A 16,148-nucleotide genomic window follows, 5' to 3' on the forward strand; every position below is an offset into this window, starting at 1 on the left:
GCTGTGTTTGCTAATCCAAGTTTATCATTTTAAAAGGCTGATTGATCATTGGAAAACCCTTTCGCAATTATGGGCCTATGTACGTGAGCGACAGACAGACAGAGCGAGTGACAGACCGAGCGAGCGACAGAGAGCGACAAAGACTAACAGAGACACTGACCAGTCAGTGGAGGCCCATGCTTCGACCCCTAGCAGGCCGGAGCGGACACTCTGGACGGTCTCATGAGGAACCTCGGGGCTGTCCAGGAAGTTGACCACCTGCTTAATGACTGTGGCCTCTCTCAGGATCAGACCAATCACAACACACCACTCCAGACAGCCAGCCTCCATGAACACATGCAGGAGGTACCTGAGGACAGAGAGAGATCAGCTATAAAAAAGGCATGGTCTATAAGGGACTGGTTTCCCAGACACAGAGTAAGCTTAGCCCAACACTAAGAAGCATATGGTCAATGGAGATTCTCCATTTAGTTCATCTGAGTCCAGGGAAACATACTTAAGGATACACAAGCTAAGGCTGACAAAATCACACAAGATATATACGCAAACCTACATATGAAACCAACACACAGACACAAACAAATATGTCACCGCAGCCATACGTCTAGGTTGGGTTGGGAAGTGGGGTGGAGGAGTATTAGTAGCAGTAGTAGAAAAAAGTACTCGATTGTCATACTTCAGTAAAAGTAAAGATACCTTTCATAGAAAAATGACTCAAGTAAAAAAAAATCACCCAGTAAAATACTGCTTGAGGAGAAGTGTGAAAGTATTTAGTTTTAAACTTAAGTATCAACAGTAATTGTAATTGATAAAATATATTTAAGTATCAAAAGTAAAAAGTTTAAATCAGTTCAAATTCCTTAAATTAAGCAAACCAGACGGCACCATTTTTTAAAACAAATTTAATTTACAGATAGCCAGGGGCACACGTAAACACATTTACAAACGAAGCATTTGTGTTTAGTGAGCACCAGATTCAGAAGCAGTAGGGATGACCAGGGATGTTCTCTTGATAAGTGTGTGAATTTGATCATTCACGCATTAAAAACATAATGGGTAGTTTTGGGTATCAGGGAAAATATATGGAGTAAAAAAAGTACATCATTGTCTTTAGGAATGTAGTGAAGATAAAGTTGTGAAACATAAATATTAAAGTACAGGGCCCGTTTGCATAAAACATCTTAAGTAAATGTTCCCCTCATTTTCCCTTAAAATGTTCTTAACTTTGAAATAAGTTGCACAAAACATTTTAAGGCAAATTTCTCCCTTAAATTAAATGAAAAAGTTAAGGGTGCCCCTGAGGTCCCTTAAAACTTCTCTAATTCTCATTTGGAATTTTGAAATTCAACTGCCTGCTACTCATCCCCAGAAGATAAGAAATGCATATTATTAGATAGATAGATAGTAGATTTGGATAGAAAACACTCTGAAGTTTCTAAAACTGTTTGAATCATGTCTGTGAGTATAACAGAACTTATGTAGCAGGCGAAACCCCGAGGACAAACCTTTCCGTTTTTTTTTTTAGGTCAATCTTTTCAATGTGTTTTCATTGGGAATCCAGATTTCTAAGGAACTTGCTTGCAGTTCCTATCGCTTCCACTGGATGTCACCAGTCTTTAGAAATTGGTTGAGGCTATTCCTTTGTGTAATGAAGAAGTACGGCCATCTTGAACGAGGGTCACTTCATGTGTACTGTTTGATAGAGGCGCATGACCAGAAAGCATGCTTCAGTTTGTTTTCTTCATGTATTGAACACAGATCATCCCGTCTTCAATTGTATCGATTATTTACTTTTTTTAAATACCTAAAGTTGTATTACAAAAGTAGTTTGAAATGTTTTGGCAAAGTTTACAGGTAACTTTTGAGATATTTTGTAGTCACGTTGCGCAAGTTGGAACCGGTGTTTTTCTGGATCAAACTCGCCAAATAAATTTACATTTTGGAGATATAACGACGGAATTAATCGAACGAAAGGACCATTTGTGATGTTTATGGGACATATTGGAGTGCCAACAGAAGAAGCTCGTCAAAGGCATGATTTATATTTTTATTTCTGCGTTTTGTGTCGCGCCTGCAGGGTTGAAATATGTTTTCTCTCTTTTGTTTCATGAAAGTCTGATTTTTATTTGAATTTGGCGCTCTGCATTTTCTCTGGATTTTGGCCAAGTGGGACGCTACCGTCCCACATATCCCAGAGAGGTTTTAAGTGCGTCATTCAGTATGGATAGAGGTATCCCCTTTCATTCAGTATGGATAGAGGTATCTCCCTTTCATTCAGTATGGATAGAGGTATCCCCTTTCATTCAGTATGGATAGAGGTATCTCCCTTTCATTCAGTATGGATAGAGGTATCCCCTTTCATTCAGTATGGATAGAGGTATCCCCTTTCATTCAGTATGGATAGAGGTATCCCCTTTCATTCAGTATGGATAGAGGTATCTCCCTTTCATTCAGTATGGATAGAGGTATCCCCTTTCATTCAGTATGGATAGAGGTATCTCCCTTTCATTCAGTATGGATAGAGGTATCTCCCTTTCATTCAGTATGGATAGAGGTATCTCCCTTTCATTCAGTATGGATAGAGGTATCCCCCTTTCATTCAGTATGGATAGCGGTATCCCCCTTTCATTCAGTATGGATAGGTATCTCCCTTTCATTCAAATCAAATCAAATTTTATTTGTCACATACACATGGTGAGCAGATGTTAATGCGAGTGTAGCGAAACGCCATTCAGTATGGATAGAGGTATCTCCCTTTCATTCAGTATGGATAGAGGTATCCCCTTTCATTCAGTATGGATAGAGGTATCACCCTTTCTTTCAGTATGGATAGAGGTATCCCCTTTCATTCAGTATGGATAGAGGTATCACCCTTTCTTTCAGTATGGATATCAATATAAATAGTATTTGTGGAGGTGAATGTTGCTTTCCTCTGTCCTGGTTTCAAAGGGGAAACATCCACCAGCTAGCTACGTAGCTAATGGAAGGTGCACAATCCATGGCTACAAAGCTACTGTAGCTAGTTGGCTAACTCTGTCAGTTAGCTGGATGTGCTAGAAAGTAATAGAAACAAGTTGAGAAAACAAAAAAGGTGTTTTATCTTCTGAATCAAATTGTTTCTACAGTCTTGAATGTATAAGTTCTATTATGTGATCTCCCAGAATAAAAACTCTCCCTTTGATAAGAGATGTTCAGGTCATCTCCGTGGTAACTGGAAACTTTCTGCTTTACATGCCTTCAAGCTACCATAAAACTATTGAATTATTCCCTTACCAAGGGGAAATGATTCCTTAAGGTAAACCCTCTCTGTCGCTCTGATTGGGCTGTCAAATAGAAGTAGAAATCCTGTCTGAGTGGCAGGACAGGCTTACCGTAGCTGGACCTGGGACTTGTGTGGTCCCTTGTTAGCCAGCTCCATGGATATGTGTTCCAGCTCAGAGTGGGTCAGACTGAGAGCAGAGAAGTTCTCATCCACCATGGTCCAGTCTCCATCCACCATACTGCTGGTCTCTGTCAGGTCTGTGGCAGAACCGATACTGCACTCCTCCGCTAGGGAGAGAAAGATGGGAGGGAGAATGAGGAAGGGAGATAGTTGATGAGGAAGGGTAGAAAGCGAGAGATATGGACACTCCACAACACCGTTCAAATTGACACAAACGCAGAACAACGCCAAATTCATGAGAAATTGAATGGATTAGAAAAAGCTATAAAGGACAATCAAAATCCATTGGACTCCCCAATTACTGACCAGGAGCTCTATAAGAAACTAAACTATTACTGACCAGGAGCTCTATAAGAAACTAAACTATTACTGACCAGGAGCTCTATAATAAACTAAACTATTACTGACCAGGAGCTCTATAAGAAACTAAACTATTACTGACCAGGAGCTCTATAAGAAACTAAACTATTACTGACCAGGAGCTCTATAAGAAACTAAACTATTACTGACCAGGAGCTCTATAATAAACTAAACTATTACTGACCAGGAGCTCTATAAGAAACAAAACTATTACTGACCAGGAGCTCTATAAGAAACTAAACTATTACTGACCAGGAGCTCTATAAGAAACTTCAGGCCCTCAAATATAAAAAAGCTGGCAGACCTGATGGCATCCTAAATGAGATGCTCAAACTCACTAGTGTTACATTTGCATTGGCTGTATTAAAACTGTTTAATTTGATCCTGAGTGTAGGTTGTTTCCCTGACATCTGGACTGGATTGGACATAACCCCAATCTTTAAGAACAGAGACAAAGTTGACCCTAATAATTAGAGGCATTTGTGTGAACAGTAACCTGGGGAAGGTTTTCTGTAGTATTATAAATGTAAGAGTTCTAAACTTCCTTAATAAGCACAATGTCTTGAGTAAAAGTCGAATTGGATTTATACCAAAACATCGCCCAACTGATCATATTTACACCCTACACACCCTGATAGATAAACATGTCCACCAAAATAATACCAAAATATACACTTGCTTTATCGACTTCCAAAAAGCATTTGATTCTATTTAGCATACAGGACTGTTCTACAAAGTTACTGAAAGTGTTGTAGGGGGTAAAACATGACATAATTAAATAAATGTATACTGGCAATACGTGCAGCATTCAAATTGGGAAGAAAACAACAGAATTCTTAAACCAAAGGCGGGGCCTTCGCCAGGGTTGCAATCTGAGCCCTGCAGTCTTCAATATTTACATCAACAAATTGGCCACTATTCTAGAAAAATCCTCAGCCCCTGGTGTTAGTCTCCACAATTTAGAGGATAAATGCCTGCTCTTCGCAGATGACCTATGCCTGCTGTCACCCACAGCACATGGCCTACAGCAGAGCCTGGACCTGCTGGAGCAGTACTTCCAGACCTGGGCCCTGGCAGTAAACCCCAAAAATACTAAAACAATGATTTTCCAGAGAAGATCCAGATCTCAGGGAATTAGACCAAAGTTGTCAATTGGTACAAAATAAATTGAGTACTGCACACCACTACAATAACATAGGTTTAAACATAAGCTCAACTGGACACCTTAATGAGGCAGTGAATGAACTGAGGGAGAAAGCACGCAGGGCATTCTACGCCATTAAACAAATTCAAATACCGATTAAAATTTGGCTAAAACGAATTGAATGAGTCATTGAACCAATTGCACTTCATGGCAGTGAGGTGTGGGGTCCACTTGCAAAACAAGATTTCACCAAATGGGACAAACACCCCATTGAAACCCTGCATGCAGACTTCTGTAAGATTCTCTTACATGTCCAGAGGAAAACTACAAACAATGCATGCAGGGCAGAATTAGGCCAATATCCACTAATAATAACTAAAAAAAAGAGCAATTAAGTTTTGGAAACATCTAAAATACAGTTACCTCCTCTCATATCATTACCAAGCCCTGCAATGCCAAGAGCTAAGCAAAGAAAAGTGTCCCCCCATCCAGCTGGTCCAGGGTCTGAGTTCACAAACCTGTTCTACTAACACACTGAAGCCTGGACCAGAACATCCAATCAATCAGAATAAAACGAATTACAACACAGTCAAAATGAACGAACGAGAGAGAGAGAGATACACAGACAGAGAGAGACAGAGATACAGAGAGACACACACAGAGAGAGAGAGAGAGAGATGCAGAATTCTGAAAAAATATCCTCAGTGTACAACGTAGAACACCAAATGATGCATGCAGAGCAGAATTAGGCCGATACCCACTAATTATCAAAATCCAGAAAAGAGCCATTAAATTCTATAACCACCTAAAAGGAAGCGATTCCCAAACCTTCCATAACAAAGCCATCACCTACAGAGAGATGAACCTGGAGAAGAGTCCCCTAAGCAAGCTGGTCCTGGGGCTCTGTTCACAAACACAAACACACCCTACAGAGCCCCAGGACAGCAGCACAATTAGACCCAACCAAATCATGAGAAAACAAAAAGATAATTACTTGACACATTGGAAAGAACTGACAAAAAAACAGAGCAAACTAGAATGCTATTTGGCCCTACACAGAGAGTACACAGTGACAGAATACCTGACCACTGTGACTGACCCACAATTAAGGAAAGCTTTGACTATGTACAGACTCAGTGAGCATAGCCTTGCTATTGAGAAAGGCCACCGTAGCCAGACCTGGCTATCAAGAGAAGACAGGCCATGTACACACTGCCCACAAAATGAGGTGGAAACTGAGCTGCACTTCCTAACCTCCTGCCAAATGTATGACCATATTAGAGACACATATTTCCCTCAGATTACACAGATCCAAAGAATTTGAAAACAAACCCGATTTTGATAAACGCTCATATCTATCGGGTGAAATACCAGTGTGACGTCACAGCAGCAAGATGTGTGACCTGTTGCCACAAGAAAAGGGCAACCAGTGAAGAACAAACACCATTGTAAATACAACCAATATTTATGTTTATTTATTTTCCCTTGTGTCCTTTAACCATTTGTACATCGTTACAACACTGTATATATATGACATTTGTAATGTCCTTATTCTTTTGGAACTTGTTTTTCACTTTTGTATATTATCTACTTCACTTGCTTTGGCAATGTAAACTTATGTTTCCCATGCCAATAAAGCCCCTTGAATTGAGAGCGCGAGGGAGAGAGAGGTAGAGCGCGAGGGAGAGAGAGGTAGAGCGTGAGGGAGAGAGAGGTAGAGCGCGAGAGAGAGAGGTAGAGCGCGATGGAGAGAGGTAGAGCGCGAGGGAGAGAGAGGTAGAGCGTGAGGGAGAGAGAGGTAGAGCGTGAGGGAGAGAGAGGTAGAGCGTGAGGGAGAGAGAGGTAGAGCGCGAGAGAGAGAGGTAGAGCGCGATGGAGAGAGGTAGAGCGCGAGGGAGAGAGAGGTAGAGCGTGAGGGAGAGAGAGGTAGAGCGCGAGAGAGAGAGGTAGAGCGCGAGGGAGAGAGAGGTAGAGCGCGAGGGAGAGAGAGGTAGAGCGTGAGGGAGAGAGAGGTAGAGCGCGAGAGAGAGAGGTAGAGCGCGATGGAGAGAGGTAGAGCGCGAGGGAGAGAGAGGTAGAGCGTGAGGGAGAGAGAGGTAGAGCGTGAGGGAGAGAGAGGTAGAGCGCGAGAGAGAGAGGTAGAGCGCGATGGAGAGAGAGGTAGAGCGCGAGGGAGAGAGAGGTAGAGCGTGAGGGAGAGAGAGGTAGAGCGCGAGAGAGAGAGGTAGAGCGCGATGGAGAGAGAGGTAGAGCGCGAGGGAGAGAGAGGTAGAGCGCGAGAGAGAGAGGTAGAGCGCGATGGAGAGAGGTAGAGCGCGAGGGAGAGAGAGGTAGAGCGTGAGGGAGAGAGAGGTAGAGCGCGAGAGAGAGAGGTAGAGCGCGATGGAGAGAGAGAGGTAGAGCGCGAGGGAGAGAGAGGTAGAGCGCGAGGGAGAGAGAGGTAGAGCGCGAGGGAGAGAGAGGTAGAGCGCGAGGGAGAGAGAGGTAGAGCGCGAGGGAGAGAGAGGTAGAGCGCGAGGGAGAGAGAGGTAGAGCGCGAGAGCGAGAGGTAGAGCGTGAGAGAGAGGTAGAGCGCGATGGAGAGAGGTAGAGCGCGAGGGAGAGAGGTAGAGCGCGAGGGAGAGAGGTAGAGCGCGAGGGAGAGAGGTAGAGCGCGAGGGAGAGAGAGGTAGAGCGCGAGGGAGAGAGAGGTAGAGCGCGAGGGAGAGAGAGGTAGAGCGCGAGGGAGAGAGAGGTAGAGCGCGAGAGAGAGAGGTAGAGCGCGAGAGAGAGGTAGAGCGCAAGCGAGGTAGAGAGAGGTAAAGCGCGAGGGAGGGAGAAATCGAGCGAGAAAGAGAGGTTGGTAGAGGGAGAGGTAGGTAGAGAGTTCTGACTACATCTCAGTGAAAGAGAGTCTCAGCTGTTCCTATCTTCTCATGAAGACTACTTACTTTTGTTGGTTAGTGGAGAGAGGAAGGCCTCATGTGTCTGTGGCCCCCCGTGGGACAAGGCAGTGTCCATCTCTGTAGGCTCTGTAGGTCCAAGAGCCCCCAGCCTGTCTAGCCAAGTGTGGTTGCTGTTGCGTGCTGCGGCCTGTGGGGGCGCTGTGTCCATGTCACTGTTCAACAGGCTGTCTGCTGACTGGGACTTCAGTAGATGCTGGCTCAGCACTAGAGGGAGGGAGGGAGGAACAAACAGGGTCAGATTTAATTGAATGATAAAAATAACACTTAACTAAACAAATACGACTTGAGAAAAAAATGCACTCGGTCACGAAGTTTGCATCAAACACACCCAATGAGTCAGAGGGTGAGGGGGACAGTCATCGCTGAGAACAAAAATACATTGAAAATACAGACGGACAGAGCCCCTGCAGCACCAGCAGTCACACACACACACACACACACACACACACACACACACACACACACACACACCTGTCCTGCGGTGTCCGTTCTTGAAAGGCGAGCTGATGGAGCCAGCTGGGGTGACAGGAAACGGCCACAGGAAGTCCTTGTGGAGACACTTCAGCGCCATGACAAAATCATCAACCCGCGCCACCCGCGTGCGCTCGTGGCACAGCCAGCCAATCAGCTCGAAGCCCAGCTGGGCAGAGAAACAACCCAGCTCTTTTAGTCTGACGTGCTCAAGGAGGTGGCGGGCATGACGCCTCAACATCATGTCTATGTACATGTTCTCTGCACAGTCACTGTCCTTAGACCACCTCTCAGACCTAGAGGAGGAGGGAGAGATGTGTTATCGCTATGAGGAGAAAGGCCTATAGTACATACACTGCTTTACCAGAGTTGGGCTCAATTCCATCCAACTTTCAGTCAGTCCAGGAAGTGATTGAACTTTAATGAGCAGACAGGAATAAAAAAAAATAAAAAAATTGAACTGACCAAGTCCGTGGGGTCAGTGTACTGAGCCCAGAAATGATTGGGAAGAGGACAATCCCTCTCAGTACACATTAGATCAGCCTTTCTGACAGTATGGGTCACAACATGTCAGAGTATATTTATATTTATTTAATTGATTACTGGAATTGATTTGGCCAAGTGCAACAGAGCTCTCTGCTTAGCTGCGGCGCCGCCATGGAACAGTGGCGCCGGTTTGGAACAGAGGCGCCGGTTTGGAACAGAGGCGCCGGTTTGGAACAGTGGCGCCGGTTTGGAACAGCGGCGCCAGTTTGGAACAGCGGCGCCAGTTTGGAACAGCGGCGCCAGTTTGGAACAGCGGCGCCAGTTTGGAACAGCGGCGCCAGTTTGGAACAGCGGCGCCAGTTTGGAACAGCGGCGCCAGTTTGGAACAGCGGCGCCAGTTTGGAACAGAGGCGCCGGTTTGGAACAGCGGCGCCAGTTTGGAACAGAGGCGCCAGTTTGGAACAGAGGCGCCGGTTTGGAACAGAGGCGCCAGTTTGGAACAGAGGCGCCAGTTTGGAACAGCGGCGCCAGTTTGGAACAGAGGCGCCGGTTTGGAACAGCGGCGCCAGTTTGGAACAGAGGCGCCGGTTTGGAACAGCGGCGCCAGTTTGGAACAGCGGCGCCAGTTTGGAACAGCGGCGCCAGTTTGGAACAGCGGCGCCGGTTTGGAACAGCGGCGCCGGTTTGGAACAGCGGCGCCGGTTTGGAACAGCGGCGCCAGTTTGGAACAGCGGCGCCGGTTTGGAACAGCGGCGCCAGTTTGGAACAGCGGCGCCAGTTTGGAACAGCGGCGCCAGTTTGGAACAGCGGCGCCAGTTTGGAACAGAGGCGCCGGTTTGGAACAGCGGCGCCAGTTTGGAACAGAGGCGCCAGTTTGGAACAGAGGCGCCGGTTTGGAACAGCGGCGCCAGTTTGGAACAGAGGCGCCGGTTTGGAACAGCGGCGCCGGTTTGGAACAGCGGCGCCAGTTTGGAACAGCGGCGCCAGTTTGGAACAGCGGCGCCAGTTTGGAACAGCGGCGCCAGTTTGGAACAGCGGCGCCAGTTTGGAACAGCGGCACCAGTTTGGAACAGCGGCGCCAGTTTGGAACAGCGGCGCCAGTTTGGAACAGAGGCGCCAGTTTGGAACAGCGGCGCCAGTTACAGCGGCGCCGGTTTGGAACAGAGGCGCCGGTTTGGAACAGCGGCGCCAGTTTGGAACAGAGGCGCCGGTTTGGAACAGTGGCGCCGGTTTGGAACAGAGGCGCCGGTTTGGAACAGTGGCGCCGGTTTGGAACAGAGGCGCCGGTTTGGAACAGTGGCGCCGGTTTGGAACAGAGGCGCCGGTTTGGAACAGTGGCGCCGGTTTGGAACAGAGGCGCCGGTTTGGAACAGAGGCGCCGGTTTGGAACAGTGGCGCCGGTTTGGAACAGAGGCGCCAGTTTGGAACAGTGGCGCCGGTTTGGAACAGCGGCGCCAGTTTGGAACAGCGGCGCCAGTTTGGAACAGCGGCGCCAGTTTGGAACAGAGGCGCCAGTTTGGAACAGAGGCGCCAGTTTGGAACAGCGGCACCAGTTTGGAACAGAGGCGCCGGTTTGGAACAGCGGCGCCAGTTTGGAACAGCGGCGCCAGTTTGGAACAGAGGCGCCAGTTTGGAACAGCGGCACCAGTTTGGAACAGAGGCGCCAGTTTGGAACAGCGGCGCCAGTTTGGAACAGCGGCGCCAGTTTGGAACAGAGGCGCCGGTTTGGAACAGAGGCGCCAGTTTGGAACAGCGGCGCCAGTTTGGAACAGCGGCGCCAGTTTGGAACAGAGGCGCCGGTTTGGAACAGCGGCACCAGTTTGGAACAGAGGCGCCAGTTTGGAACAGAGGCGCCAGTTTGGAACAGCGGCGCCAGTTTGGAACAGAGGCGCCGGTTTGGAACAGCGGCACCAGTTTGGAACAGAGGCGCCAGTTTGGAACAGAGGCGCCAGTTTGGAACAGCGGCGCCAGTTTGGAACAGTGGCGCCGGTTTGGAACAGCGGCGCCAGTTTGGAACAGCGGCACCAGTTTGGAACAGCGGCGCCAGTTTGGAACAGCGGCGCCAGTTTGGAACAGCGGCGCCAGTTTGGAACAGCGGCGCCAGTTTGGAACAGCGGCGCCAGTTTGGAACAGCGGCGCCAGTTTGGAACAGAGGCGCCGGTTTGGAACAGCGGCGCCAGTGGGAGGAAGATGCGTGTTGCTGCAGCAGTGGCATTCAGCAGATGAGCCGTCATCATTCTCACTCACCGCTGTCATCAAATGGACTCAAGCTGGCCACAAGTTCTGACTGAGCTCAATCGTCATGAAATGCAAATACAACAATTAGTTTTTCTCGCTTGGATTCATACAAACTTTGTGAAATAACGAGGAGCGCCATCAATGTGTTTTGCTTAGTAATGAGTCTCAAAACGAACAAATTAAAACAACTAAAAATGCACAGCATGACGGTAAACATAGGGAGTTCTTTCAGAACAGGGCCGAAAGTTTCAGGAAACAGTGCTTCGACAGTGGAAAAGTCAGTCAGCTAAGCAAGACGTTGTAATTTAGCAGGTGATAAGCATCAATAAGGGAGTACTCTCTCTCATAGTAGATGTGAGTTTCTCTTTCAAACAATCCCCTGGCCTTGCACACAGCTAATAGCTAGCTAGCTAACGTTAGCCAAAGCAAGCTAGCTCGTGACTGATAGTTCAGTACAGAATAAGGTATCAGGCCTACTGTACATCTTACTGTAGAAATGATTGTTGAAAACAAGTCTAGGTTGGAACTGTTGCTGTTAAAATATAAGTAATCAGTTTCATTCTGAACTGGAATAAACTGATTGATGTTTTTTTGAAAGAGTTCTGGGTTGCTCATCTACAGCAGGAAGTGGTCTCCTGCTTGACTGAGAAAGCAGTAGTTCTGATCTAGTTTGCGAGTCAGGGTTCCTAACTCTGGCATACTTTAAAAACAAGTACAGAAACAGACTCCATGCTGAGCATGACTTCACTGTTGCACTGTAAAAAAAAACTGAGCCCAGAATAGACAAGCTTGTTGAAAAACAAAAGCTGCCTTTGGATCATATGATTACAAAAGAGAAATGTCAAAAAGTGTGTGTGTGTAGCGTACCCCTTAGCAGAGGGCCCAGAGGGCATGCTGAAGGTCTTCTGTAGGTTAAACTTCCCAGCAGCGATGCTGTCAGCTGACTGAGACAGACTGATGCTGCGATTCCTGAAGAACTCAAAACCTCCCGTCGAACTGGGTTCCTGTTGAGAAGACAGATCATTATCAGCGAGGAAACTCATCCAGTAAGCCTCTGACACGGCAGGGTTTCTGCACAAATGTAAATGCACCATATAGCCAGTTATGGGTATCTATATCCAATTATACAGAGGTGGAGGCAGTAGCCCAATAGCAGTCTTTAATTTATACAGTGTTTTTAGACCATCTCAACCATTACCCCATAGATAACACCAAAGCATTAAGAGGTTTAGCTCTAACATAACATGTCAGAATGTGTGACAAACACAGAAAGAGAGAGAAGAGTAGAGAGAGGTAGAAGACAGAAAGAGATTATGAATTTGTTCCTTCCTGTACCTGAGTGGTTGGTGTTGGGGGTGGGGTCTCCATCTCTCCAGAGCCAATGGCCTTGAGGAATCGGATCATGTGACGACAGAGGTCCCACTTGCCCTGCTCCAGAGCCGTGTTGAAGAGTAGCGTAGCGTGTTGCCTGCTCACTGCTGGAACCTCCATGTTCTGAGGACAACAGTCACATTATCAATACAAGCCTTTTAACTACTTAACCCTGGCTCCATCCCTAACCTTAACCCTGGCTCCATCCCTAACCTTAACCCTGGATCCATCCCTAACCTTAACCTTAACCCTGGCTCCATCCCTAACCTTAACCTTAACCCTGGCTCCATCCCTAACCTTAACCTTAACCCTGGCTCCATCCCTAACCTTAACCTTAACCCTGGCTCCATCCCTAACCTTAATCCTATCCCCAACCTCGACTACAACCTTAACCCTGGCTCCATCCCTAACCTTAACCCTGGCTCCATCCCTAACCTTAACCCTGGCTCCATCCCTAACCTTAACCCTGGCTCCATCCCTAACCTTAACCCTGGCTCCATCCCTAACCTTAACCCTGGCTCCATCCCTAACCTTAACCTTAACCCTGGCTCCATCCCTAACCTTAACCTTAACCCTGGCTCCATCCCTAACCTTAACCTTAATCCTGGCTCCATCCCTAACCTTAACCTTAACCCTGGCTCCATCCCTAACCTTAACCTTAACCCTGGCTCCATCCCTAACCGTAACCTTAACCCTGGCTCCATCCCTAACCTTAACCTTAACCCTGGCTCCATCCCTAACCTTAACCTTAACCCTGGCTCCATCCCTAACCTTAACCTTAACCCTGGCTCCATCCCTAACCTTAACCTTAACCCTGGCTCCATCCCTAACCTTAACCTTAACCCTGGCTCCATCCCTAACCTTAACCTTAACCCTGGCTCCATCCCTAACCTTAACCCTGGCTCCATCCCTAACCGTAACCCTGGCTCCATCCCTAACCTTAACCCTGGCTCCATCCCTAACCGTAACCTTAACCCTGGCTCCATCCCTAACCTTAACCTTAACCCTGGCTCCATCCCTAACCTTAACCCTGGCTCCATCCCTAACCGTAACCCTGGCTCCATCCCTAACCTTAACCCTGGCTCCATCCCTAACCGTAACCTTAACCCTGGCTCCATCCCTAACCGTAACCTTAACCCTGGCTCCATCCCTAACCTTAACCTTAACCCTGGCTCCATCCCTAACCTTAACCCTGGCTCCATCCCTAACCGTAACCCTGGCTCCATCCCTAACCTTAACCCTGGCTCCATCCCTAACCGTAACCTTAACCCTGGCTCCATCCCTAACCTTAACCTTAACCCTGGCTCCATCCCTAACCTTAACCCTGGCTCCATCCCTAACCTTAACCTTAACCCTGGCTCCATTCCTAACCTTAATCCTATCCCCAACCTCGACTACAACCTTAACCCTGGCTCCATCCCTAACCTTAACCCTGGCTCCATCCCTAACCTTAACCCTGGCTCCATCCCTAACCTTAACCCTGGCTCCATCCCTAACCTTAACCCTGGCTCCATCCCTAACCTTAACCCTGGCTCCATCCCTAACCGTAACCCTGGCTCCATCCCTAACCGTAACCTTAACCCTGGCTCCATCCCTAACCGTAACCTTAACCCTGGCTCCATCCCTAACCTTAACCCTGGCTCCATCCCTAACCGTAACCCTGGCTCCATCCCTAACCGTAACCTTAACCCTGGCTCCATCCCTAACCGTAACCTTAACCCTGGCTCCATCCCTAACCTTAACCTTAACCCTGGCTCCATCCCTAACCTTAACCCTGGCTCCATCCCTAACCGTAACCCTGGCTCCATCCCTAACCTTAACCCTGGCTCCATCCCTAACCGTAACCTTAACCCTGGCTCCATCCCTAACCTTAACCTTAACCCTGGCTCCATCCCTAACCTTAACCCTGGCTCCATCCCTAACCTTAACCCTGGCTCCATCCCTAACCTTAACCCTGGCTCCATCCCTAACCGTAACCCTGGCTCCATCCCTAACCGTAACCCTGGCTCCATCCCTAACCTTAACCGTAACCCTGGCTCCATCCCTAACCTTAACCTTAACCCTGGCTCCATCCCTAACCTTAACCTTAACCCTGGCTCCATCCCTAACCTTAACCTTAACCCTGGCTCCATCCCTAACCTTAACCTTAACCCTGGCTCCATCCCTAACCTTAACCTTAACCCTGGCTCCATCCCTAACCGTAACCTTAACCCTGGCTCCATCCCTAACCTTAACCCTGGCTCCATCCCTAACCTTAACCCTGGCTCCATCCCTAACCTTAACCTTAACCCTGGCTCCATCCCTAACCGTAACCTTAACCCTGGCTCCATCCCTAACCTTAACCCTGGCTCCATCCCTAACCTTAACCCTGGCTCCATCCCTAACCTTAACCCTGGCTCCATCCCTAACCTTAACCCTGGCTCCATCCCTAACCTTAACCCTGGCTCCATCCCTAACCGTAACCTTAACCCTGGCTCCATCCCTAACCTTAACCTTAACCCTGGCTCCATCCCTAACCTTAACCTTAACCCTGGCTCCATCCCTAACCTTAACCTTAACCCTGGCTCCATCCCTAACCTTAACCTTAACCCTGGCTCCATCCCTAACCGTAACCCTGGCTCCATCCCTAACCGTAACCCTGGCTCCATCCCTAACCGTAACCCTGGCTCCATCCCTAACCGTAACCTTAACCCTGGCTCCATCCCTAACCTTAACCCTGGCTCCATCCCTAACCTTAACCCTGGCTCCATCCCTAACCTTAACCCTGGCTCCATCCCTAACCTTAACCCTGGCTCCATCCCTAACCTTAACCCTGGCTCCATCCCTAACCTTAACCCTGGCTCCATCCCTAACCTTAACCCTGGCTCCATCCCTAACCTTAACCCTGGCTCCATCCCTAACCTTAACCCTGGCTCCATCCCTAACCTTAACCCTGGCTCCATCCCTAACCTTAACCCTGGCTCCATCCCTAACCTTAACCCTGGCTCCATCCCTAACCTTAACCCTGGCTCCATCCCTAACCTTAACCCTGGCTCCATCCCTAACCTTAACCCTGGCTCCATCCCTAACCTTAACCCTGGCTCCATCCCTAACCTTAACCCTGGCTCCATCCCTAACCTTAACCCTGGCTCCATCCCTAACCGTAACCCTGGCTCCATCCCTAACCGTAACCCTGGCTCCATCCCTAACCGTAACCTTAACCCTATCCCCAACCTCGACTCCAACCGTAACCCCAATACCAGTCACATTTCTAAATAAATGTTTGCCTCTGGTAATTAGGATGAGACAGTATGAGTATGTTAACCTGCAGTATAATGAGATAGGATGCAGCGGTGTCCAGGTCCTGGGCCATCAGACATTCCTCAAACAGATCCTTGGGGTTGCCCACGGCAGCAAACAGGTAGTTCCACAGGGCAAACTCTGTCTTCCTGGCGCAGTGCACGATGGTCTGGAGCAGAAACACACAGGCACAGCTACATTAGACACACAGTCACTATATAGTGCACTACTTCTAACCAGAGCCCTATTGGCCAAGAGTAGCTGCTGCTTTACCAGTAGCTAAATGGGGATACTAATAAAATACTACGAGCCCTATGAGCCCAGGTCAAAACTAGTGACAGGATCAGTGATGTAAAGTACTTAAGTAAAAATACTCTAAAGTACTACTTAAGTAGTTTTTTAGGGTATCTGT

The 16,148-nt window shown here is 48.0% G+C and overlaps 1 protein-coding gene across 3 annotated transcripts in view; it reads right to left on the reverse strand.

Annotated features, from left to right (window-relative positions):
* The window catches only part of LOC110536968 (guanine nucleotide exchange factor subunit RIC1), a 92,824-nt gene that overhangs the window by 4,841 nt on the left and 71,835 nt on the right, over positions 1 to 16,148 (reverse strand). For all 3 annotated transcript variants that reach the window (XR_016484873.1, XM_036936920.2, XM_036936922.2), the window contains exons 20-26: positions 15,762 to 15,905; positions 12,422 to 12,580; positions 11,954 to 12,090; positions 8,363 to 8,658; positions 7,877 to 8,095; positions 3,372 to 3,549; positions 161 to 349 (exon numbers count right to left, since the gene is read on the reverse strand). Coding sequence is in view for 2 of the 3 variants with exons in the window: in XM_036936920.2 (XP_036792815.2) it covers positions 161 to 349; positions 3,372 to 3,549; positions 7,877 to 8,095; positions 8,363 to 8,658; positions 11,954 to 12,090; positions 12,422 to 12,580; positions 15,762 to 15,905 (1,322 nt within the window). In the remaining variant the exon portion in view is untranslated. The remainder of the gene's footprint in view (positions 1 to 160; positions 350 to 3,371; positions 3,550 to 7,876; positions 8,096 to 8,362; positions 8,659 to 11,953; positions 12,091 to 12,421; positions 12,581 to 15,761; positions 15,906 to 16,148) is intronic.

The sequence above is a fragment of the Oncorhynchus mykiss genome, chromosome 12 (genome assembly GCF_057628025.1).
Source record: "Oncorhynchus mykiss isolate SJ-2025 chromosome 12, ASM5762802v1, whole genome shotgun sequence".
Lineage (NCBI taxonomy): Eukaryota > Metazoa > Chordata > Actinopteri > Salmoniformes > Salmonidae > Oncorhynchus > Oncorhynchus mykiss.